At 45.2% G+C, this 24,167-nt stretch overlaps 1 protein-coding gene across 1 annotated transcript; it reads right to left on the bottom strand.

Annotated features, from left to right (window-relative positions):
* Positions 1–1,343: 1,343 nt before the first annotated feature.
* Positions 1,344–9,038, bottom strand: TMEM213 (transmembrane protein 213). The gene is made up of 3 exons (XM_054988758.1): positions 8,868–9,038; positions 5,729–5,776; positions 1,344–4,126 (listed from the first exon to the last, which is right to left on the bottom strand). Exons 1-3 carry the CDS (start codon positions 8,938–8,940, stop codon positions 3,957–3,959), a joined length of 291 nt encoding a protein of 96 aa, XP_054844733.1. The 5' UTR covers positions 8,941–9,038; the 3' UTR covers positions 1,344–3,956.
* Between the last annotated feature and the right edge of the window lie 15,129 nt (positions 9,039–24,167).

Genomic DNA, 24,167 nt, shown 5'->3' with positions numbered 1-24,167 from the left:
TTCCTGAGGTGATAAATCTGTTTCTGGGTGGTATCAGTTTGTATTTAAGATAGCACATACATGATAGAATGTTCTCCAATACAAAACATTTCCTCTACACAGAAGACTAGATATTAGAGAGATGAGTTCTAACTTGTTCTTTTCCCTGACATAATAGTTTACTATATGCAAGGATTTTTAGATGTGAAGAATCATTTGATCATGTGATAGCCAGGGCTTTTTTTCAGCGGGAACGCAGTGGAACGGAGTTCCAGAACCTCTTGAAAATGGTCACATGGCTGGTGGCCCCGCCCCCTGATCTCCAGACAGAGGGGAGTTTAGATTGCTCTCCACGCTGTCGAGCGGTGCGGAGGGCAATCTAAACTCCCCTCTGTCTGGAGATCGGGGGCGGGGCCACCAGCCATGTGACCATTTTCTCCGAGGACAACCCACTGAGTTCCACCACCTCTTTTCCCAGAAAAAAAGCCCTGGTGATAGCCCACTTTTTAGTCTGAATACAGCCTATATAGAGGATCACCAATGTGAGAACTGGGTTGTTGCAAAGATATTTCATTAGTAGGTAATCCATCTGTCATAGGTAATACATGATACTAACCATCAAGAAGCTATTGTGCAAATACTTGAATTATTCAATGCTAAGAACATGTACAGTAAGTCCTTTTGAAGAAGTACTGTTAGAATGCTCATTTTGCTCACCTGGCCGTCATACAGTTCAATCATTAAATGCTTTAGGATGCTCTCCTGACTTGCATCCTGGGAAGGTGTATTATGTGTGGTCCTATCATTGTACATGATTACCGTTTTATGTGAATATACGTATTTTCAATCATTGGTATGCATGAATGCATGCCCGCAACAAACCTGTTAAGGTTGGAAAATATGCCCATTCACACAAAATGGCAACTTTACCTATTGAGAGGATAACGTGGCTCGCTCTCCCAGTTCATGAGGTGGGAGCACCAAAAAGGTTAGGACGGAAAAGGGCTTGTATGTGACCTGTTTCCTAAAAGGGTGTAAAGAAAAGTCACTTACCTGTGGGTACTTGCATGCAGGTACAAACATACTGTAAAGGATGAACTATAGATTAGTTTACCATGTAGATGTTGGTTCATTAGAAACAAGTCCAACAAAACAAGTCCATGGTTGTTACCCAAAATCCTTGTGAATGAAGTCTGTTTAAAGGAATCCAAAGGTAAAGTTTTTCATATTTAATGAAACCTACACGCTTTAGTGGTCCACTGGAATATTCTGAATTTAGGGAACCATTTGGCTAAAACTGGCTGAGTGAATAATGCAATTTTCACAGTTAAAGAGATCATTATGGTGTTAAATTACTGTGTGTTTTCCACTAATAATAATGAATCAGGAGAGAGGAAAGTTTTTTGGCTGAAAGACTTGTTCTTTGTCAGTTAAATGCGATTTTCTTAACTGTCTCTTTGCTGATTCGTCAGTCAACTGTCACAAAAAAATACTGCTTTGATTTCTGTAAGTTTGTAAATACACAGGTTTATATATATATTTTGTGAACAGAGTGGTTGGCAGGTCCAACACTGAAATTTGTGTTGTGAATGTTGTGATGGGGCGGGGGGCGGGGCGGGATGTAATTTTGCACGTGGAAAATATTGATGTTTTGTGATTATTTCAGCGCATGTACAATTAAAGCAGATGGAAAAAATACGCAATAAAATACACCATGGCCAACAAAGGTTTTTTTCATTACAAGTTTTGTTTCCTGATGAGAATAAAGTCATGGTTGCTTGCATCTTACTATTGCTTCCTGAGTTAGCTTTAGGTAGACATTAGCACATATATATCCTAAATTATATTGCAGGGGGGTTGATCTGTGACCCACATGCCAATGAATTGCTCAGCCCCTTTGACCCTTTGCAGTTTCTCATCCGGCAGATGTCCCTTCCATAGCGATAAATGAGAGAACATAAAGAAGAAACCTGCTGAATTAGATCAAATGGTCCTTCTAGTACAGTATCTTGTTTTCTACAGTGACCAGTAAGGTTCTTGCAATAAACCCACAAGTTGGAGTATAAGGAATAGTAGTATTGCTCCACTGGTTTTTCTCCAGCAGTTGGTATTCAGCAGTGTACTGTGTACCGTGAAAGCTTTACTTAGCTATTGTGTCTGCATTTAAGGGATAGACCCATCCTTCATCAATTTGTCTTGCTCCCTTTTAAGTCACATTCTATTGTCATGACTCATAGCAGTGAGTTCCATAAATTAACCTTCTGTCCTGATAGGAAGGACCTCGGCCATATCAGAAGCAGAATCCTCTATGATGTGTTTGCCTGGCTACAGCTGCTCCTTGAATGATACTGTATGAGAAAGAGTACACACGCATTCAAGCATAGAACCCACAGTGGCTTGTGGGTGACCATCTCATTTCCACCCCCATTATTTCCATTCCCTCTCCCCTGAAAGTTCCTATACCCTTTCCCCTTTTCCTGCTTTCTTCTCTCTTTCCAATCCATCAGCCAAATCTACCTTTAGCTGCCACCCTATCTTCAGCTTTCCTTCCTTCCCTTCCCTGGCAGCCTGGGAAAACTTTATGCAGTGCCAGTTGCTGGGGCTGGGGCAGGCCTAGATGCCTGGTGGAAAACCTACAAGGACTTGTAGGGGCTACCTCACTTTCCCCTGAACCCCCCTCCCTGCTCTGTTTCTCCACCTGACAGCCTCCCTATCCTTACAGGGTTGTGTAAATATAAAACGAAGAAGGGGAGAATATTATTAGCTCCTTTGGGCCTCCACTGGGGAGGAAAGTGGAATATGTGACCTGAATAAATGAAGTGACAGCCCTTACATCCTTCCTTCCTTCCTTCTCTGCCTTTTGTACTGTCCTGGTGAACACAGTGAGGATAGTTTTAGGTGGGTAGCCATATTGGTCTGCAGTGGAACAGCAGGTTTAGAGTCCAATGGCAACTCAGAGACCAAGAAGATTTTCAGGACGTAAGCTTTTGAGAGTCAGAGCTCCCTTCTTCAGACAGGGAGTTCTGACTCCTGAAAGCTTCCACCCTGAAAATCTTGTTGGTCACTAAGGTGCCACTGGATTCAAATCCTGCTGTGCTAGTGAACACCACTGTTTAAGAAAATAGAGTTATCATGAAAATACCAGAAGTTTTGTGGTGGCATTTATGCTATGTAACTATGCTGTTATGAAATGAGCCTTCAGATAATGAAAACACAATTGAATTGTTGTGCAAGAATTTGGTTCTGTGTTTGATATATGGACCACAGAGAAGAAATACACCAACTCTCCTCTTAGAGTTGGGCATAGCATGACTAGCAAGTTTTTTTTACTATTTTGCACGGTGCCTGCCTGACTTATATTTAATTTTTTTTTTAAAAAATTGTCCTGAAAGCAACACTTTGAGCTGTGATTCAGATCATTAACCCTGGAAAAATTTCACAATGTGTTTCATTAGAAGTAAATGCTGACTAGCTCAAGAGTTGAAGATTTCCCTTCCCTTCCTAGTTTTAGAGAGAATAAGCCAACCTTTTATCATGGATGATAAATTCACAGCTGAGATCAGGGAATTCAGATGAATGCAGCCATTGTATTTGATGGGGCTATAAATAGAAGCTGCAATAAGGAGCTAAAGTGTTGGACTATGATCTAGGAGACCTGGGTTCAAATCCCTACTCTGTCACAGAAGGTTGCTGGATGACCTTAGACCAGTCCACATACTCAGCCAAACTTACTTCACAGAATTGTGCGGATAAATGTAGGTGGTGAGAATGATGGGGTATAGATGGAGTTAAGATGAAGTAAATAAATTATTTGGCAGGACGGGTGCACAATAACAATATGGCATCGTTCTGCAGTGTCTAGGGCGCTCTGTGCAGTACGCTGTTCACAAATGTCCTTCTACGCTCCAGCAGCAAAGGAAGCTACATGAATGTCTGAAGCAAAGACAGGTAGAAGTGTTTCTCAGCTTTGTTGATTCTCAGGCTCCCAGGTGTTTAGGTTCATCAGGCTGGAGTTTCATGAGTTTATCAATGCAGAAGAGGATGAGAGTGAGAAACCATAGGCTCCAGCCAACCGCAGCAGCAATCCAGCCATATTCGTCCACCCCAAGCTGGCAGCATTTGGCTGCTTCTGGGCAGTAGTCTACATCTGATGGCAGAGAAAGAGAAGAGAGGCCTACATAATTAACTGACGGTGGCATGTATCTGTGCATCAGTCGAACGTAGAATATTGGGCAATATGCCATTTACCTGACAGCACCATATGCCATGCCCCTGACTGCCCTTCTCTCACTAGGAACTGGATAGTTCTCCTATACCAGGAAGGCCTTTTAGACACAGTAGCTAGAGGGTTGTGGTTGGATTTAAGGAATCAGGTGCAAATCCTCACTTGGCCTTGAAGCCCCTTGTACATTACCACGGGCTGATCTGTAAGTTTATCTGTTGGTGTTTGAATTATTTGTCATATGTCTGAAAGCCATGTTTCTTTGGTACCATATGATTTGGATGTATGACAGGTCCAAGCCCGGGGCCAACCAAAGTATATATCCTATTTGTCCTGAATGACCTTTCTCCTTGTTTAAAGAATACTTCTGAGTTCCGGTGAGAAAGTCAGGGTCTAAATAATGTAGCTAAATAATATTCCTTTCTTAAGTAGGAAGTGAGGCTGTACATCCGAGTACGTTAAATAATACAATTTAGTTCCTGTTAGTGGTAATTAGTGATAAATGGTAAGGTGAGCTGTTTTCTGCCCACATTGTCCCAGGGTTGTTTCTGTGCATGATAACTATGATTCCTTAACTAGATCACTTTCCAAACTTCCAACACCTGTGTAAACTAACTCTGTATATTTTTGGTGAAAGACTTCGGTGGTTGGAATATGCTGTATATTGTGGGGAATGTGATCATCAGTTCTGCAAACTTTCAAGATGGTTTAAGGTTAAACAAGGCTAGATCTGAAAAAGAAGCAGTAAATCCAACTAAGTGAGGCACAGAGGTTGTTCTGGAAGCAAAGAGACAGAAGTTAGTAGCATCCAGAAAGATCATAGATGCCTATAAAAAGGGGATGCAGGAAGGAGGAAATAACTGATTGGCTTTAAGGTGCCATCCATCTCAGCTCAGGCCTCAAAATAACTAGGATTATATCATTGACTGCAATGAATTATAACGCAAGTAGTGACTGATTATGCCTAAGAAGCACACTTCATGTTACTATAGTCACACATAGGAGGAAGCCCTAATCAGTAGCAAGTTCCCACAATGTGTGTACCTTTAGCAAAACTAGGGTTGCCAGCTCCTGATGGGAAATTCCTGGAGATTTGGGAGAAGGAGCCTGGAGAGGGCGGGGTTTGGAGAGGGGCGGGACTTCAGCTGGCTATAATGCCATATAGTCCACCTTCCAAGGCAACCATTTTCTCCAGAGGAACTGATCTCTGTCACCTGGAGATCAGTTGTAATTCCAGGAGATCATCAGCCTCCACCTGGAGGTTGGCAAACCTAGATGTATGTCATTGGTTTCACATGCAGTCGTGTGCACATTGTTCTCTACGTAGAATTTATCGATGCTAGAAATTGTTTGTGGAGCAACCCTCTGAAGCAGCAGATAATTAGTGGATTTGGAGCATTCATGGGGTTCCTTTAACTAAATACAAGGCAATTTCTAACACAAACAAACACACACACTAGTAGCCTTTTCAGACTGTCTCTGAGTCAAGGTCACTGCTACACGCACATGAAGAGAAACAACACTTACTAAGGCATAGGATTGAGTTTGAAGAATTTTCAGCATGGTGTTCAGCCACTAGAAAGAAAGTGAATAGGAGAAAAAGCATTTTTAGATTCGTTTGGTAAGCTCCCCACCCAAACACAAGGAACATAAGTTAAGGAACAACTCCATGAACAATTACAGGTTTTGAGATGGAATTTTAAGTAAAAGAGAGCGGGCCTCTGGAAGTATTGTGTATTTTTGTATAACGTGTTTAAAGAAGATAAAGCCAGCAAAATCTGATAGAATCTAGAGAAGTTTACATTTCATTGTAATACTTTCTTGGTCCTTTAATATGTTCAGTTGCTTTACATTAATCCTCACAATAATCCTGCCAGATAGCTGATTAATATTCTGTGGTTAATACTCACGAGATGATCACTCCCCTCGTAGCACATAAAGACTGAAGACAGTGTTGGAAACTCAACAGCATGTGAGTAGTTGCATTAATATAACTACTAACCCAGGTTGCGTCCAGTCCATTTGGGCTCCAGGGGAAGCTGTAGTGTTTGGAATCTAATGGATGCTTCTCTTGTTTATGGACTTCTTGTTGTGCTTCCCCTCTATCTGTAAATTAGTTCTTATGTCTTGCTAGACTAACTGGGACTTTTTAGGTGAGTAGCCATGTTGGTCTGCCGTAAAACAGTAGGATTCGAGTCCAGTGGCACCTTAGAGACCAACAAGATTTTCAGAATATAAGTTTTCCAGAGTTGGAGCGCCTTGAAAGTTTACATTCTTGTTGGTCTCTAAGGGTCAGGCTGTATGTGCAGATTTTTAAAGAGTTGGGTCTGCATTCTCTGACCCAACTCGGGTTCCCTGCAGCCACACAACAGCTTTGGGAAATAGCTGTTAAAAATAAAGGAGAGCCCAAACAGCCTTAGAATGTCTCTATGGGGGGGGGGGTCTCCTCCCTAACTCCTCAAGCTGTTCTCCCTGTCAAAATAGCAGGGGAGAGAGGGTTTTTTCCTAGATTTGTTTGCTCCACATGGAATATTCTATGCATGTGGAGCAGTAAAAACGGAGAGAACCTCCCGCTGTGCTCTTGTGACACTGGGAAATGGCTTGAAGAGGAGGAGCCTCTCCTCCCTCCATGGAGGCATTCTGAGGGAGCTACTTTTTAAGTGCTGTATGGCTGGGAAACCAGAGTTGGGTCTAAGTTCCCAGACCCAACTCTTTAAAACCTGCATGTCTGGAGAGACTCTAAAGTGCCACTGTATTAAAATCCTGCTCTTTAACTGGGACTTGTTTTCCTTGTTTCCTGGTTAACAGTATCAACCTGATCATCAGTTTAAGGCCATTGAAGTCAACGGACTGTGCTTAGGATAGCAGTGCATGTATCTCAATTACTGTGAAAGAAAATAACTCCACTAAATCAGGCACCTGCGTTTGAGTAACTATAGTGTACTGCTGTTTGCTGATCATATTTATATTGAACTTTACTTTAAAAAGTTATTGACTTGGGCACATTTTTATCTTGCCTTTACTCCATGGAGCTCATAGTGTCAATCACAATTCTCCCCCTTAGGCTGCAAACAAAGCCTAAAATCTAGTACACATTCTTCCTCATATTTGTCCCTTTGATTGCTATGTTTTGCCTTCCCTTGAAATAAATGTTAACCTTGAAGGTGCTGATGGACTTATTTTATTTTGCTACAACAGACTAGCATGGTCTGAAAAAGCTTACAGTCTAAATTGCAAATAAGTACATTGTCAGTACTATGAATAATAATAATAACCCTTTCTGTAGAAATGCTCATTCCCCACCCCTACCCCTGAAAAGTGCACTTTGACCACTCAGACAGAAGTTCACAATTTCTTTTTGAATAAAAATGTGGTTCTGGTCAGGTACTGGTGTGCTTTTATGGGAGCATTAACATGCCTGAATTTGTGTGTGTAAAACCCCACTGTTACTTCATAACAAACTTAAAGCAAGGATAGTATCACAGAACAGCTCGGCACCCTCCAACAAGCTTCTGGAAAAACACAATCCTTTAGAGAGTACAGTTGCTCCAGCCTTCTCCCCATTCAGACCACATAAAACTATTCTTCATAGTCACTCATAGATCTGGTTATAATAACCCCAATATTGCTTACATATTATCTTGTAATTATACCTTATAATTAAAACAGACTGTCTTATTGGCCATCCAAAATCAAGACTTGGAATTTTATTGTGACTTTTCCCACCATCTGAACTGAAATATCTCTGCCTCCTCTCCAACTGAAAGTTGAAATAATGGTCTGTCACTTTAACATGAGTAGTATTTCCCAGCCACCATTAAATAACACCAAAATTATCCTGTGCTAATGGTGGTTTTCATAAACCCTGTTTCATGGAACTAAACAATGTACAATAGTCCAGGCTGATTAGTCCTCAAAGTAAAGATCTCATTGCCAATGCGTTTATGCTAAATTTAATTTTTTTCAAAAGAGATTCTCAGTCATCATTAACCTTATAACTAACTGAACCATCTATCCACTTACGAGGAAACATGGAGTTCATTTATTTGACAAAGTGGGCATGTGGTATCCCTGCGCAAGGCTGAAGTATGAGATTCTTGGTCCTTGGTGAGCCAATCATATTTTCTAATATGTACTGAAAACTGGGGCCAGTTATTATTTCTTTATTCTCCCCTTTCCCACAGATCCTATGCCATACATACAATTTCATGAGTCATGGGGGGAAAAACTGTATCATTTCCAAACTGTCATAAACAGCCCATGTCATTATAAGAGGTGTGCAACTTGAGCAACCACCTCCTCAGATTCCACTCTCATCTCCCCCCACCCCGGGTATTGGCTGAAACCTGAATTTGACAAATGGCAACATGATCCACAGGCTTTTCATACATCCCCCCCGCCCCCGGGCTATGTGAATATATTTTTGGCTCACCATCACCACCACCAGCCTGAATTTAGGCCAGCAGTACGGTGCCCCACCCTTTGAACCCCAGCCTTTCTAGAAGTACTTGCTGCACTGAACGACCACACACATATATAATGGTTGTAAGAAAATCCAGGCATTTAAAAAATGCAACCACAGTTGTTTCCTCCCCCTTTCTCATTGCAATTTTCCAATCTCTCCCCCTGTGCTAATACAAGCATATTATGATAAAAGAAGACTCACCTTCTGAAACAGATGTCTGCCAAGCAGAGCACAGCAAGAAGAAGGCAAAAGCCATACAGTTCAGCAGCTGCATCCTGGAATTTTGGATCAGTAGCCCTACTGATCAGGACTGAAGCCTCTGGCAGCAACCAGATAGGTGACTCCAACAAGTCATGACAAAGTCAAATGTTGTGTCCCCAGATCAGGGGGGTGGAGATAATTACATTCCTGCAGCACTCGGACACCTTGACTTTACCGGTTGTATGTTGCCAGAAGGGTTTAACCCAAAACAAAGCAAGCAAGCAGAGAGAGAGCTACGTGCTGCCACCAGTTTCTAGGAAAGTTAATACCAAACAGCATTAAAAGTGCATTCATTTGCTTATCGCTTTCCTGCAATTATACTTCCACCAAGCTGTTTGAATTTACTTATCTAAAGGTATGTTATAGGCACCCTGCTAATATCTTTGCAGAACACATAGGAACTGGTATATAGGTTGTGTACCCCAGATGGAGACTAACAGCTCAAAATGCTGGTTGTTGTGGGTTTTCCGGGCTGTATTGCCGTGGTCTTGGCATTGTAGTTCCTGACGTTTCGCCAGCAGCTGTGGCTGGCATCTTCAGAGGTGTAGCACCAAAAGACAGAGATCTCTCAGTGTCCACTGAGAGATCTCTGTCTTTTGGTGCTACACCTCTGAAGATGCCAGCCACAGCTGCTGGCGAAACGTCAGGAACTACAATGCCAAGACCACGGCAATACAGCCCGGAAAACCCACAACAACCATCATTCTCCGGCAGTGAAAGCCTTCGACAATACAGCTCAAAATGCATTTTTCTTAAAAAAAAAAAAGCAATATATAAATACAACTTTGCCACACTTTTCTCTTTACAGGTGCAGTAGGAAGTCATTCTAGGTTTTTGTCATTTTCCAGAAAAGGCATTTATTCTTCCATACTTCAGATGGCAATCAGTGGAATTTGTTTTCTTCATTGTGAAAGGGGTGTATTTCTATGTCAGCCTTCACTTTGTAATAACTGCACAAATCTCGCAGCACATCAAAGAACAATTTTAGAAGTACCACATAACGTACTATCAAACTGCTTTCCCACCCCTTACTTCTGTCCCTCCAGCTCTCTCTCGATGGATTCAGACAATCATTTACCAGGTAATAATTTGCCATGGTAGTTGTACCAAAGTAATAAGAATTTCACATAACTTGTACCTTATAAAAATAGCAAGAAGAGTGATTTTTCCTTGTGATTTCACTACAGCATGTCCATTTTGTTTAGAGGATATTATTATTTATTTTTTATTTTTATTTTTATTTTTGTTTGTTTGTTTATAGTCCACCTTTCTCACTGAGATCTAAAGTGGATTACACAGTATGAGCAAAAATACAGTTAATCAACAGCTAGGACATTCACTGACCAAAGTACGATAATGAACAGGGAGGACGTTCAGGGAAACAGATACAATAGGGAATGGCAGCAGAAAAAATTTAAACAAGCATAAATCCAAACACAGCAATGAAATCAATCTGAGACAAAGCATAACTAATTTCCATAGCATGTTTGGCAATGTGTAAATGTCCTAGTAGGTGCATGTCTATATCAGCAGACAGTACCTAACACAGTAGCATTCATTCCGTGTCCCTACCAATGCATTTATCTCACCTACTTCTTATGACACACCCCTATAATCTGGGTAGAAAGCCTTCCTGAATAATTCAGTCTTCAATAGTTTGTGGAAAGCCAGGAAAGTGGAAGCTTTCCTGATCCTCTAAGGTAAACCATTCCATAAGGTGGGTACCACCACAGAGAAAGCACGTGTGGGCAGCTAGTGACTTTACCCAGTTGTACGGTAGTATCTGCAGAAAGCCTTGTCTGGATGGACAAACCTGCCATGACAGAACACGGGCACAGGGGCTGAGGCCATGAAGTGCTTTGAGCTGGTAACTGATGGGTAGCCAATGGCCTGACTGCAGAATGGGAGTGATATGCTCTGTCTTGCTTCTGCGAATAAACCAGATGCAGTGTTCTGCACCAGCTGGAGTCTCTGTCAGCTTTAAGGGGAGGTCTATGTAGAGTGCATTACAATAGTCCAGTCTTGATGTTAGTGTGCCAAGAATCCAGAAGCCAGATCAGCCATGTCAAGGTAAGGGGCCATCTTCCAGGCTGATCTGAGTTGTGAGAAGGCAAAATTTGCAGCTGTATTTACTTGCTTCTCTAGCAGCAGTGCTGGATCTAGTATAACCCCTAGGCTCTTAACTGAGTCAGCCAGGGTCAACTGAACCCCAGCAAAGGTCAAAAGCAAAATGTCCTTTAAGATGTCTGCTTTTCCAATCAGTATCACTTCTGACTTGCCTGGGTTCAGTTTCAATATACTATGAGCCCACCTCAATAGGGTACTAAGGTTACTTATGACAAAGATGACACAAGCAGTGCTAAAATCCTTAAATCAGCAAGAATACACACAACAGAAGCAGTACATTAGAAGGTTAAGTTATTTGTCAGCTAAAACCATTCTAATCTCTCTAACCATTCTGACAGGACGAATGGTGCCAACCAAACACTCTAGGGAGAGGTCATCTGTGTTCATACCTCTATTTTTTTCTCAGATGAAAATGCACATTTTACTTCTAAATCCTATTCTTGCACCAAGGATGGTCTAGAATCATGGAGAACCAGATTCAAGCCTCATTCTGTACCTTAGGTTGAGAGAAGTTCTCTCTCAACCTAAGGTGTAAGGACAATGACTTGAGCCTCTGTCCCCATCACATATTGCTCAAGACTCTTTTCCACTTCATGTATAACACTGTACCCATCTTGCATTCACTTCAGAAGTAGAAATGTGATTGGCAAATCATAAACCAGTAAGAGAGCCAGTTTGGTGTAGTGGTTAGGAATGGTGGGACTCTAATCTGTAGAACCAGGTTTGAATCCCCACTCCTCCATTTGAAGCCAGCTGGGTGACCTTGGGTCAGTCACAGCTGTTCCAGAGCTCTCTCAGCTCTACCCACCTCATAGGGGGTGGGGATAATAACATACTTTATAAACTGTTCTGAGTGGTTGTTAAGTTGTCCTGATGGGCAGTATATAAATCAAAAGTTGTTGTTGTTAAAGTTTCCCTTTTTTGATAAAAGAACAGTTGGTTTTATTGTACTTCTTGTTAGAGAACAGCTGGGTCACAAGCATATTCTGCCACATCTATGACCAACTACTTCCTCAGGGAGAAAGCAGTCTATAAATAAATAAATGTTTTGTGGAGTAGGTGCTTATTATGGGGGAGAGGAAAACCAAGCAGGCGTTGTGTCCCTCTATCTAGTAAATTTTTATCCTACCCACTTCTTCCATGGAACTCAAGGCAGCATACACAGTTCTCTTTTCCCATTTTACCTTCACAATGACCTTGTGAGATAGGTGAGCCTAAGAGAGAATCACTGGCTGGTGGTCAGCAGTGTGTCTCATGGCAAATTTGTACCAGGATCTCCTAGATTTTAATCCGATTTTAGTCACATCGGCCACAAGCATGTCCCACACTTCATGTGAGGCGAATTATGGCCCATTTGGGGCCAAAATTGTCCCCAGTGAAGCACAGGAACATGCCCACTGCACACTTGCCTGGGTTGCCTACTGGTGGTGGGCGATCACCAGGTGGTTTGCAACTCCCCACTGATTGCTGCAATGGGGCAAACCGCTGGGAGTTTGCCCACCACCAGTAGGCATCTGGGAACCATATTTGAGCCTGGCCTGCTCAAGTCCTGTGCAAGGAGGGTGTGTTTGTTGCCCTTCTTGAGGTGAGGTGGGGGAGGAAGTGGTGCCAAGTTCCCTGAACCCTACATGAGGCGAGGGAAGCAGCAGCACTTGGCTTGGCCCATGCAAAGTAGCGCCTGGCTCAGCCTACCTGAGGTTAGGTGAGAGAAGCCGTGCCTGGCTTGGTCCATGTGAGCCAATGGAAGTGGTGCCTGGAGGAGGATCTGTGGGGGATGGTCCATTTTCCAGGAGGAGAGGTGAATGATGTGAACTGCTTTGGGCTCTCACCGTGGAGAAGGTGAAATATAAATTAAATAAATAATGTAGCTGAAGATGAGGGTGGCAGATAAATGTTAGGTTTGTTGGTGGATGGGAAGGAGAGAAGGAAGCACAGAAGGGCTGCCAGGAGGAGGATAAAGAAAATAATGTGGGGAGGGGGGTTCAGGGGGAAAAGGCGTCCCCTGCAAGTCCTTGTGAGTTCTTCACTGTGCAACTGGGCCTGACAACTGGCACGCTCAACTGGGCCATAGTTTTCTTAGGTAGAGGTGCCAGTGGTAGGGAAGGAGGGGAAACTGGAGGAAGGGGGAGTGGAGGAGAGAAAGAGGCAGGAAAAAGTAAGAGGGTATGGTGGTTTTAAGGGAAGGGGAAAAGGAAATAGTGGAGGATGGGAAAATGAGATGTCCTCTGCTTGTCCTTGTGGGTTCCTGTGTGTGGTAATATAAACATGAAAAGCAAGCCTATAAACAAGATTGACAAAACAGAGACTAGGAGTCGTCCTGGAAAACTTCATGTTCAACTGATAAATTCTACTCCAATTGAAATGTCAGGTAGTACACACAGGATAAAGTTCCATACTTGGTAATCCTGTTGTGTACTTTGGTCTCAGCTGCTGCAAGGATATGGATCAGAACCACAGTGCTAGATCTCGGTGGTTTTATTGCTTGTGATGAGTCTCTATTTAAAAAATGGTTCCCGTCTGCTTTTATGTAGGCCGAGGAAATAGAGGTACAATACAGATGATGGTGGTTCAAAGCAACTGTGTGGTAGTGGGGGAGCATAATTCTAACTGGAGAAATGGTATGTGCGAAGAGTTAACCCCCTGCCCCAATATTTAAATCTAAGTTCACATCCAAACAACCCACTAGGAAATCAGGTTATGGATCCCCAAGTGTCATGTGTATTTGGGCCAGTAGTGAATTTGTGGGTCACAAATAGCCAGCTAATAATATGGCTCCCATTGTTATCAATGGGTGCAGTGGCACTCTCCTGCATTATTCTGTGTGCAAAGAGCACTGATCTTTGAACACACAAAACTGCTTTATATTGAGTCAGACTTTTTGTCTAGCAAAGTCAGTATTGTTTATTCAGACTTGAAGTGGCTCACCAGGCCTACCATCTGATCCTTTCAACTGGAGAGGCCAAGGGTGGAAGCTGGGACCTTCTGCGTGCAAAGCAGATACTCTTCCGTTGAGCCACAGCCTCTTCAAATAACCGCCCCAGACCATCTTTGGTGTCTCACCCCTTGTAATCATGAAACAATTGTTTTGTGCCTCTACCTTGAAAGCTGGATGCAGAGGAGGATGGATTTTTATCTATTATTTGAATCCAGCTATTTCCTGGCATTTATTACACAAGGGAAAAAATGTCTGTAGGTTACTAAGGATGGAACAGGTGTTCCCTCCTTGTTTGATGTTCCAGATGAGCTTTGTTTGATATTTCACCTTGACAGCTCTGCTTAAAGAGGTTGCAGCTGCCTCCAGCCAGAGCTCTTCTTGTCCAGGCGGTTTTCCTGTCTGTTGTTATTCAAGCTACTTGAAGATGTTTTTTTTATTTGAGGGCATTCATTGCACAGAAGTTATGATCCAAAGGAAACAGTGAGCAGTCATCTTACAAAGCAAAAGGTACAAAACAATACTTGAGCTTTTATGAACTCCACCCCCCCTTGAGCTTTCTTGCTTTAACGTTTTAAATTAATACGGCTAACTAAAGATTAGATTGCATCAAAACTGGAAATAGTTCACTGGAAAGAAAAGGCCCTCCCTTGGCCCTCCATTTCCCTTGATTCTTGAGGTGGGGGGGGGCATGGATGCCAAAATAGGCAGGGTTTCCAAAAACACAAGCACACTGCAGCTTCCCAGCAAACGAATAGTAACATTTGCTGCAATTTTAGGGATGTAACAAAATTATCATCATGGTGTCTGCTGCCTTTGTCATGGTGCTATTTGTACATTTCTGTCCCCAGCAGAAAATGCAATAGCATGGTTGGATGCTTTAAATCAAAGTTGATTTCATCCCTTTGGTCCCTTTTCTTTTCTTTTAATAGGTGAATTTTAACAGTAGTCCATGGTGGGGTGGGGTCCTGGCAGTGCAATCCTGAGAACACTTTCCTGGGAGTGAGCCTCATTGAACAGAACTGAGAAGGATTCTGAGAGCGGAACTACAAGTGACAAAAGGCACAGATTGGACACTTGTCAGCTTCCCTCAAGGTTTGATGGGAAATGTAGGCATCCTGGTCTCGCAGCTTGGCTCTCTGACTGCTGTCCAATGGACTTTTCAACTGTCACTTGTCCAACATTCCGCCAAGCTGCCTACATTTCCCATCAAAAATTGAGGGAAGCTGACAAGTGTCCAATCTGTGCTTTTTGTCACTTGTAGTTCCGCTCTGAGTAGACCTGCTTAGGATTGCTGGCTAATATTAGATTCCATTGGGTTGCACCATCACTGGGAAAGGTAACAACGAAGTTTCCTCCATCAGCCTGCTTGATGCCAACTATCCTTTGGCTCTGGGCCCACTCAGAACTGACTCCAGCAGAGACCATCCATGTGGCCATTATGGAACAGTTACGCAAGTTACCAAAGTGTCTGCATTTCCTTGTTTTCCTCGTCCCTTTCCTGTTTCTGTTTGTGTGCACTGTAGGTATTATTTTGAATTGGAGTCTGCCTTGAATACAACGGCAGAAAGGCAGTGTAGAAATGTATTAAATAAATAACAGTGGCTAAGAGGTTGCCAATGTAGCCATTGGGGGGGGGTGTCTGCTCAGTGATAAGATTTGTGGGGAGGGACTCAACTCCTTTTTATAGCTTTTCTTTTTTTTCTCATCCTAAGCCATCCCTTGGGAGGTGCACAGCTGAGCTGCCCCACTCCATGGAGATTTTCCATTTTTAACCGAGACCAATCAGCTGACCTTACATTTCACCTAGTTTAAAAGAATGTGGCCTAAATGCATGAAGAAAGAACTCTCCTTTGCACAGCAAACCACCTTTGTTTGGGATAACAGTAGTAAAGCAGAGAAAAAACGAGCAGTCCAGGTAATTCTCCCAAATGCAACTTTTTTGGGAGACATTCCCTCACACCATAATGCATGAGAGCTCTGTGATTGGCTCTCCCTACTGCATGAAAGGAGGCTGCCAATTTCTTTGGACAACAAATATCCTGAATTAAAACTCTGCACATTTCTGGTTTCTGTATATGTCTATAGTGCCTTTTTTACCCGGACAACCTGGGAACGGACTGGAGGAAAGCATAAAGGGAGGGTTGAAGACCCTCACCACTAATGCACTGGCGAAACTGATGACTTCCTGTGACTTTTAGAAAAAAAATGATGGCAGACCCACTTTCCCCCACTTGATCACTCTAAGGGTTTCTACATGACTACCTGTTTGTTAAAAATAACTCATGTGCTTCATAGAGAGATCTTTGATTTTCATATTTGTACAATTATTCTTGCAGGTCTGGGAAAACTGGTCAGGTAGTGACTTCAATGAACTTAGAAGAGCATGACTCTACTTAGGATTGCACTGAGTGTGAATGGAGGCTTCTCATCTCTAGCACAAACCTGTCAGGTCCAGTATATATCTAAACTGTACTGACTCCATTTTCTAATGCTTCTAGTGTTTAAGTGCTTTCTCCCCAGGTGCACCAGTTCCCAGGCAGCATTCCCACCAGAGGAGATTGTTATGTCTAACACCGTTCCACCAAGCATTGGCCTTGAAGGAGAGCAGCTTCCCAGGACTGAAAGATGTTGTTTTGAGAACTATGGGGGGAGGCTGTTCCAGATGGGTATTGTTACTCTGTATCCTATGCTTGCTCTTCATTGGTAACAATGATCATGTACCATCCTGAGTCTCCTATTCAGGACAGTGGACTATAATGGACCTTTTCTGCAATAAAGCTTCCTTTGCCAGACATTGGACTTATTCTTGCTTCTAAAGGGAATCTTGCAGAGAGTACCTTATTTAGCCACAGTCTGACATTTTGTTACCAATCATGTCTGCGTCGGGCCCAGCGGAATCCAAGGTTGTCCCGGACAGGGATCCTTTGTTTGATCCGTATGCGTCTCCCGACAATCAACAGGTGCAAACCCAAGACTCCCAGGAGCTGGGAGCAACCGGGAACGGAACCGGAGCCTCCACTTCTACCCTGCCTCTCATCGACTTCAGTACTCGAAACGAGACCGAAAGCAATCTCGGGGCAAGGCCGAAAGCAACCGCTCTCCCCTTGATCTCGGTGCCCACCCCGTCGGAGTGGGGAGCCAGACCCCGAGAAACCAGAGAGCGCCGGGCAGGTGGACTCCATCCACGAGTCTCGATGGACGGGCGCCGAAGCCTAGAAACCGTCCCGGAACTAGATAGCAGCCAACCATGGCGATATTGGAACAGGACGTTTGAGCAGATGGAGGGGGACACGTCTCGCCGAGGCGCCCTGAGTTGGGATTATTCCGAACTTGCCCCGTGGAAGGAGCCAACGGAAGTCCCTGAACCAAGTTGGGAGCAGATACGAGGTCGCACCTATGCGGTAGATACCAGCATCTCGGCCGTGACGGGTATGGCCAAGGGAATTCTAGCCGCGAGGTCGCGAATAGTTCAAGGGGACCCTCCTCCGTGGGGCCCTTTCTCCCCGGTGAGTACAGCGAATGAAGGTTCCCTGAGCGAACAACCAGGGCCAAGTCGTATACAACAATTAGAAGCTAAGCTGATGGATATGGAAGAAAGCTTGGCTCACGCCATTCATTTAATTTCCTCAATGGGGGCAGGGGAAAGACTGTCTCCTGAAGAGATGGCGATACAGATAGCTACCCTTCAAAGTGTCATCTCCTATCCGATGGAGGAAGTTCAGCAGCGGTCGTCGCCTACCGGCGGGGGGGGCACCTATCCTGGCGAATCGGGAGAACAACCCAAGGAACTTCCCCCTCAGCGGGAAACTCCACCGAGAAGGGACCACCCGGTTGTGCCATCCGGTGAGACTCCCATCGAACCTCCTATCACGGGAGGGGATGTGCCGGCAGACGAGAACCCCGTTGAGAGGCCTACGGAAGGGGAGGAAAAGCCAAGTGATACACCGGTGATACCCCCCCATACTTCCCCGAAAACGGTCCGGCCGGACCAAGCGGGAGCACCCGTGGCTCCATCAGGGGAGGGAGCCCCTGGTCAACCGCGCGAAACTGTTCCCGTCGGGCAACCTCCGGGAGATGGTCTACCAGCGCCAAAAGGCCAGCCGACGCTTCCCAGAACAACAACGCCCGGAGGGGCAAGCCCGCGCGGACTTCCACCCATTCGGCCTTCGCCGCTGCGGCCCCTTCCGCTTCGACCACAACTAACCCCGCCGCTGCAGCCGATACGTTTGCCACTGGAACAACCCGTAAGACCGCCTCCGACCCAACCGATGGGACCTACACCACTGCGACCCCACCAACCCACCCCTCAGCGGCCGATTATTACTCCGCCACACCAACCTCAACCGCCAGCACCTCAACCGCTACGGCCAGCACCTCCGGCATTGCCACCAGCCCTGCCGAGAGCACCGCCACCAGCCCTGCCGAGAGCACCACCGCCAGCCCAGCCGAGGCCGGCACCCCCGGCTCAACCGGTGAGGCCACCGCCAGCACAACCGGGTCCCCTCATACCTCAAGTGCCATTGAGGCTTCCGGCGGACTTCTACCCAGCCCCGGCTCCGAGGCAAGACCTCCCAATGGGTTGGGTGAAACTGGACGCCACTTTTGACGGGGATCCCTCCAAACTGGGCTTTTTTCTGGTGCAAGTCGTGCAATTCTTCAACCGGTGGGGACACCTCTTCGGCAGCGAGGCCAGCCAAATTGAACACCTCGGCTCCCGCTTACAAGGAAAAGCAGCGGACTGGTACGTAGGACTATATAATATCGGGGCCCCAGAACTCGATACTCTCCAGGGGTTGGTGGATGCTATTAGAGCACAATATGAAGATCCCTTAGAGGAAACCAGGGCCCGAACAGAATTGCAGGCCATTAAGCAGGGCAGCATGGCAGCGAGAGACTATATCACGAAATTCCGACAATTGGCTGCCAAGTGCCCCAGGTGTGAGGAGTCCACAAAAATTATTCTGTTCAAACAAGGACTTAATCCGAGACTTTTGGACAGAGCCCTCATGCAAGACAATCCCCCTACGCTGTTAGGTTGGATTCAACTTGTTTGCGAAGTGGAAAATCGCATTTTAGAAGTCCGTTTGGTTGAGCAACAACAACAAACGGGACAAAGAAGACCATTGACCTTACAGAAGGGAGCTCGGGGAGCTGGCTACGCCACCCGTGGAGCGAGAGATGCTAGATGGCAACAAGGGCTGTGTTTGCAATGCGGACAGGCTGGTCACTTTGCAGCACAATGCCCCTACCGGCCTGTGCAAAGACCTCCGCTCCAATTACGGCGTCCAACCCTTGCTCCGTTCCCTACGCTCCAACGCCCGACTCCAGCTCCACGAGCAAACAGAGGCCGCGGCGCTTCCCAAAGGCCAGCCTCAGAAAGAGGGCTGGAAGCGGAAGAAGTTATGGAATACGATCCCGCTTCCCCATCTGCAGAAGTCAATCCAGAAAGTCCCCAGTCGGGAAACGAGATGGATCTGTCGTAAAAGGGCCCAAACGACAGATCCGCCCCAAGCCCGTCCCTGCACGGAACCGGCCACCTGGGTCCATTTTATTCATGCCAGTGACTTTAATCAACCCAGAGAGAAAAATGCACATTCGGGTGCAAGCTCTTATTGACTCGGGTTGCTCAAGAGATATCATAGCCCCAGCTCTAGTCAATGGACTAGTCTTACCAACTCGGGAATTACAAAATCCAGTAATTTTTGAACAAATGGATGGTACCAACATGAATCCGGTCACAACTGAAACCATCCCGGTGATCACAGGCATGGGACAGCATTGGGAAAAGAGGTCCTTTGTCATCAGCTCTACTGCCAAGTACCCGTTAATTCTAGGCAGCAAATGGCTATGTGATCACAATCCCTACATAGACTGGGCTCAAGGATGTATTACCTTCAATCATGCCAACTGTAAACTTCACCGTTGGAATCAAAACTGGGGCGAAGACCCTACTCAGAAAGAAAAGGCCCTCCTTACCCAAGAAGAAGTCAACCAAATACCCGAACCTTACTGGCCTTTTCTAAACGCTTTCTCGGAAGAGGAAGCGGACACGCTGCCCCCGCATCGACGAACGGACTGTGCGGTGGAAATTTTACCAGGAGCCTCACTACCCAAAGGGAGGCTCTACCCCATGAGTCTCCATGAACGTGAAGAGCTCCGGAAATTCATCGACACCAACCTCCAACGAGGGTTCATCCGCCCAGCCTCTAGTTCCCACGCCGCTCCAGTTCTCTTCGTGAAAAAGAAGGATGGGGGACTTAGACTGTGCACGGATTTCCGAGGACTAAATGCAGTGTCCACCAACAACGCCTATCCTATACCGCTCATCCGAGACCTTCTCAACGTCGTGGCCCAAGGTAAGATCTTTACGAAATTAGATCTAAAAGATGCTTACTTCCACGTTCGTATCAAGGCAGGGGATGAGTGGAAAACCGCGTTTAATACGCCCCTCGGACAATATGAATACTTAGTTATGCCTTTTGGATTGACGGGAGCCCCGTCTGTATTCATGTCCATGATAAACGAAGTTTTACATGAATTTCTATACAAAGGGGTGGTGGTGTACCTTGATGATGTTTTAATTTATTCTAACACCGAGGAAGAACATGTTCAAATGGTACAAAAGGTCCTGGCCACCTTGATGAAGAATAAATTGCCCATCAAGTTGTCCAAATGTGAATTCCATAAAACCGAACTCACTTACCTTGGGTATTGCATCTCACAAGAGGGGTTGAAAATGGATCCAGCCAAAATACAGGCGATCCAAGATTGGCAAACACCCACCACCCGCAAAGAACTGCAATCCTTCCTGGGTTTTGCCAATTTCTATAGAGACTTCATCGCAAATTTCGCCCAAATCACACTCCCCTTAACAGAATTGCTGAAAACCAAAGATAAAGGGGACCAAGCCAAAAAACCCTCTGCTAAACTACAATGGACCCCCGATTGCCAAACGGCCTTCGAATGCCTTAAAAAGCAATTTGTAACGGAACCCATCCTCTCCCACCCCAACGAACAGTCCCCCTTCATAGTACAGGTCGACGCCAGCGATACGGCGATAGGGGGGGTTTTGCTGCAGAAGGGGGAGGATGGGAATTTGCGGCCTTGTGCATTCTTGTCTAGAAAGTTCTCAGAGGCAGAAAGGAATTGGAATGTGTGGGAGAAGGAGGCCTTTGCAGTGAAAGCAGCTCTCACAAACTGGAGGCATTGGCTGGAGGGGGCGAGATACCCTTTTGAGGTCTGGACAGATCATAAAAATTTGGAGGCCCTACGAAGCCCACGCAGACTGAATGCCAAGCAATTGCGGTGGGCGGAATTCTTTTCCAAGTTTAACTTCACCCTCAATTATCTCCCGGGCAAAACTAACTTTTTGGCGGACGCCCTGTCGCGCATGCCCCAACATAAAAGCAAACGGGCGGAGACTGTCGACACGGTCTTCTCGCCTAAGCAACTTGGGGGCGTGGTGACTACTCGCAGCCGTGCTAAGCAGGCCCTCCCGGCCGACCAAGAATGGAAATCGAAACTCAAAACTGAAGTGGAGAAGGAGGGGGATAAAGCTCCGCGAAACAAACTAACCCGATCCCCACAGGGGGATTGGCTAGCTGGGAGCAAGTTTTATGTCCCGGACAGCCTTAAGCTGGATGTCTTGCAGCGCTGTCATGATGCTCCCACTGCTGGACATTATGGGTACCTGAAAACTTTACACCTAGTTCAAAGACAATTCTGGTGGCCGGGCATGCGCAAAGACATTTCCCAATACGTTAGTTCCTGCCCTGTTTGCCTCAGCGCAAAAACCAGGAAAGGGAAACCTCCGGGCCTCCTGCAACCATTAGAAACGCCGAACAGGCCCTGGGAAGTAATCTCTATGGACTTTATCACCGATCTACCTCTTTCAAAAGGACACAATTGTATTTTAGTTGTGGTAGATCTATTCTCCAAACAAGCCCATTTTATCCCCTGTACTGCTATACCCTCCGCTCGAAAACTAGCGGATCTGTTTCTAAAACACATCGTAAAATTACATTCTTTTCCGTCCAAGGTGATTTCGGATCGCGGCGGACAGTTCGTTGCCAACTTCTGGCGGGAGCTTTTGAAAATGTTGAATATTGAACAAGGTATCAGTTCAAGCCACCACCCACAAACCGACGGACAATCTGAAAAAACTAACCAAATTTTAGAGCAATTTCTTCGTTGCTACATTAATTTTCAACAAGATAATTGGGTGGACCTTCTTCCCCTAGCCGAATTCTCCTATAACAACAGTATACACGCTTCAACGGGAGAGGCTCCATTCAAAATTGTGTACGGGACTCACTTCGATCCCTTCCCGTTAGACGCACCCCCTCTCCATTCCTCTAAACTGCCAGATGTATCTTCATGGTGGGGGGAGGCGGCGCAGCAATGGACTCTTATTAAGAAACACCTCGAAAAAGCCAAACTGGATTACAAAAAATACGCAGATCGCCATCGTGTGGCCGAATGGGAATTACAACCTGGAGATCATGTGTATATTTCCACAAAAAACCTAAAGCTAGCTCAAACCAGCCGCAAACTCGCTCTAAAATTCCTGGGACCTTTTCCTGTGCGCAAAATAATAAATAAGGTGACTGTTGCTGTAACTTTACCTAAAAACCTGCGCCATGTGCATGATACGTTCCACGTCAGCCTTCTAAAGAGAGCTCCCACCGACAACAAATGGCACATAAGAGCTCCACCCATTCCAACTTTGATTGACGACCAAATACACTATGAGGTACAACAAATATTGGACTCTAAGCTCAAGCGAAACCAGCTTTTTTACCTCATTCGCTGGAAGGACTTTGATTCTGGTTACGATGAATGGGTGAATTCTGCACATGTTCATGCTCCTAGATTAACCAAAGCTTTTCATACTCGCTATCCATATAAGCCAGGGGGGGATCTATTTTAAGGGGGGCAGAATGTCAGGTCCAGTATATATCTAAACTGTACTGACTCCATTTTCTAATGCTTCTAGTGTTTAAGTGCTTTCTCCCCAGGTGCACCAGTTCCCAGGCAGCATTCCCACCAGAGGAGATTGTTATGTCTAACACCGTTCCACCAAGCATTGGCCTTGAAGGAGAGCAGCTTCCCAGGACTGAAAGATGTTGTTTTGAGAACTATGGGGGGAGGCTGTTCCAGATGGGTATTGTTACTCTGTATCCTATGCTTGCTCTTCATTGGTAACAATGATCATGTACCATCCTGAGTCTCCTATTCAGGACAGTGGACTATAATGGACCTTTTCTGCAATAAAGCTTCCTTTGCCAGACATTGGACTTATTCTTGCTTCTAAAGGGAATCTTGCAGAGAGTACCTTATTTAGCCACAGTCTGACACAAACCCAGTAAATTTGTGCACTCTAAGAGCCAAGCTACAAGTGACGCCTGACACAGGTTGGACACTTGTCAGCTTCCCTCAAGTTTTGATGGGAAATGTAGGTGTCTTGGTCTTACAGCTTGGCTCTCCATTTAATTGAAGTTTACATAACCCCCCCTCCCCCACACACACACAGCGGAGGGGAAGGGGGGCACCTGGTGAGAGCCTGACGCCTGCACTCCCCTCCCGACCGCATGTTCTCCCTCCCACAGACTACCGCTCTGTAAATTTCAATTAAATGGAGAGCCAAGCTGCAAGACCAAGACACCTACATTTCCCATCAAAACTTGAGGGAAGCTGTCAAGTGTCCAACCTGTGTCAGGCGTCACTTGTAGCTTGGCTCTAAGGCACTTTTCAGTACACAGTCTGCCATTTCACACCCGGCAGCTGCCAAAATAGGTTCTGATTTCTTTCTAACCTATTGTTGGACACAGCTTTTCTGGGATATCTTTGCCCAAAACCATTCTCTTGCCTCCTAAAGAAATTGTGAAGGAGGGGTAGATGATTGCATAGTAAGCCAGTTCCACAGGCAAGACCTAATACTTTCAGAAAGGTATTATAGAGGATTTGAGCAATGATCCTTGCTATGAGAACAAGGCTGTTAGAAGGATTTCCCATTTTTATTGGTAGACTGTTGGAGGGTTTAGGTGTATATAACAAAATACCTATGCCAACAGAATGGTGAGTCTGTTATGAATGGCAACACTGCTTTGCTGACACAACACTGGTAGTTCTTAGCACACAAATCAGACATGGGAAGTTTAGGCCAAACAGGATGACTC

Source organism: Eublepharis macularius, chromosome 9 (genome assembly GCF_028583425.1).
Source record: "Eublepharis macularius isolate TG4126 chromosome 9, MPM_Emac_v1.0, whole genome shotgun sequence".
In the NCBI taxonomy this organism is placed as follows: Eukaryota; Metazoa; Chordata; class Lepidosauria; order Squamata; family Eublepharidae; genus Eublepharis; species Eublepharis macularius.
Note: the sequence above shows the minus strand (reverse complement) of the source record. Positions and strands in the feature narration are given on the sequence as shown.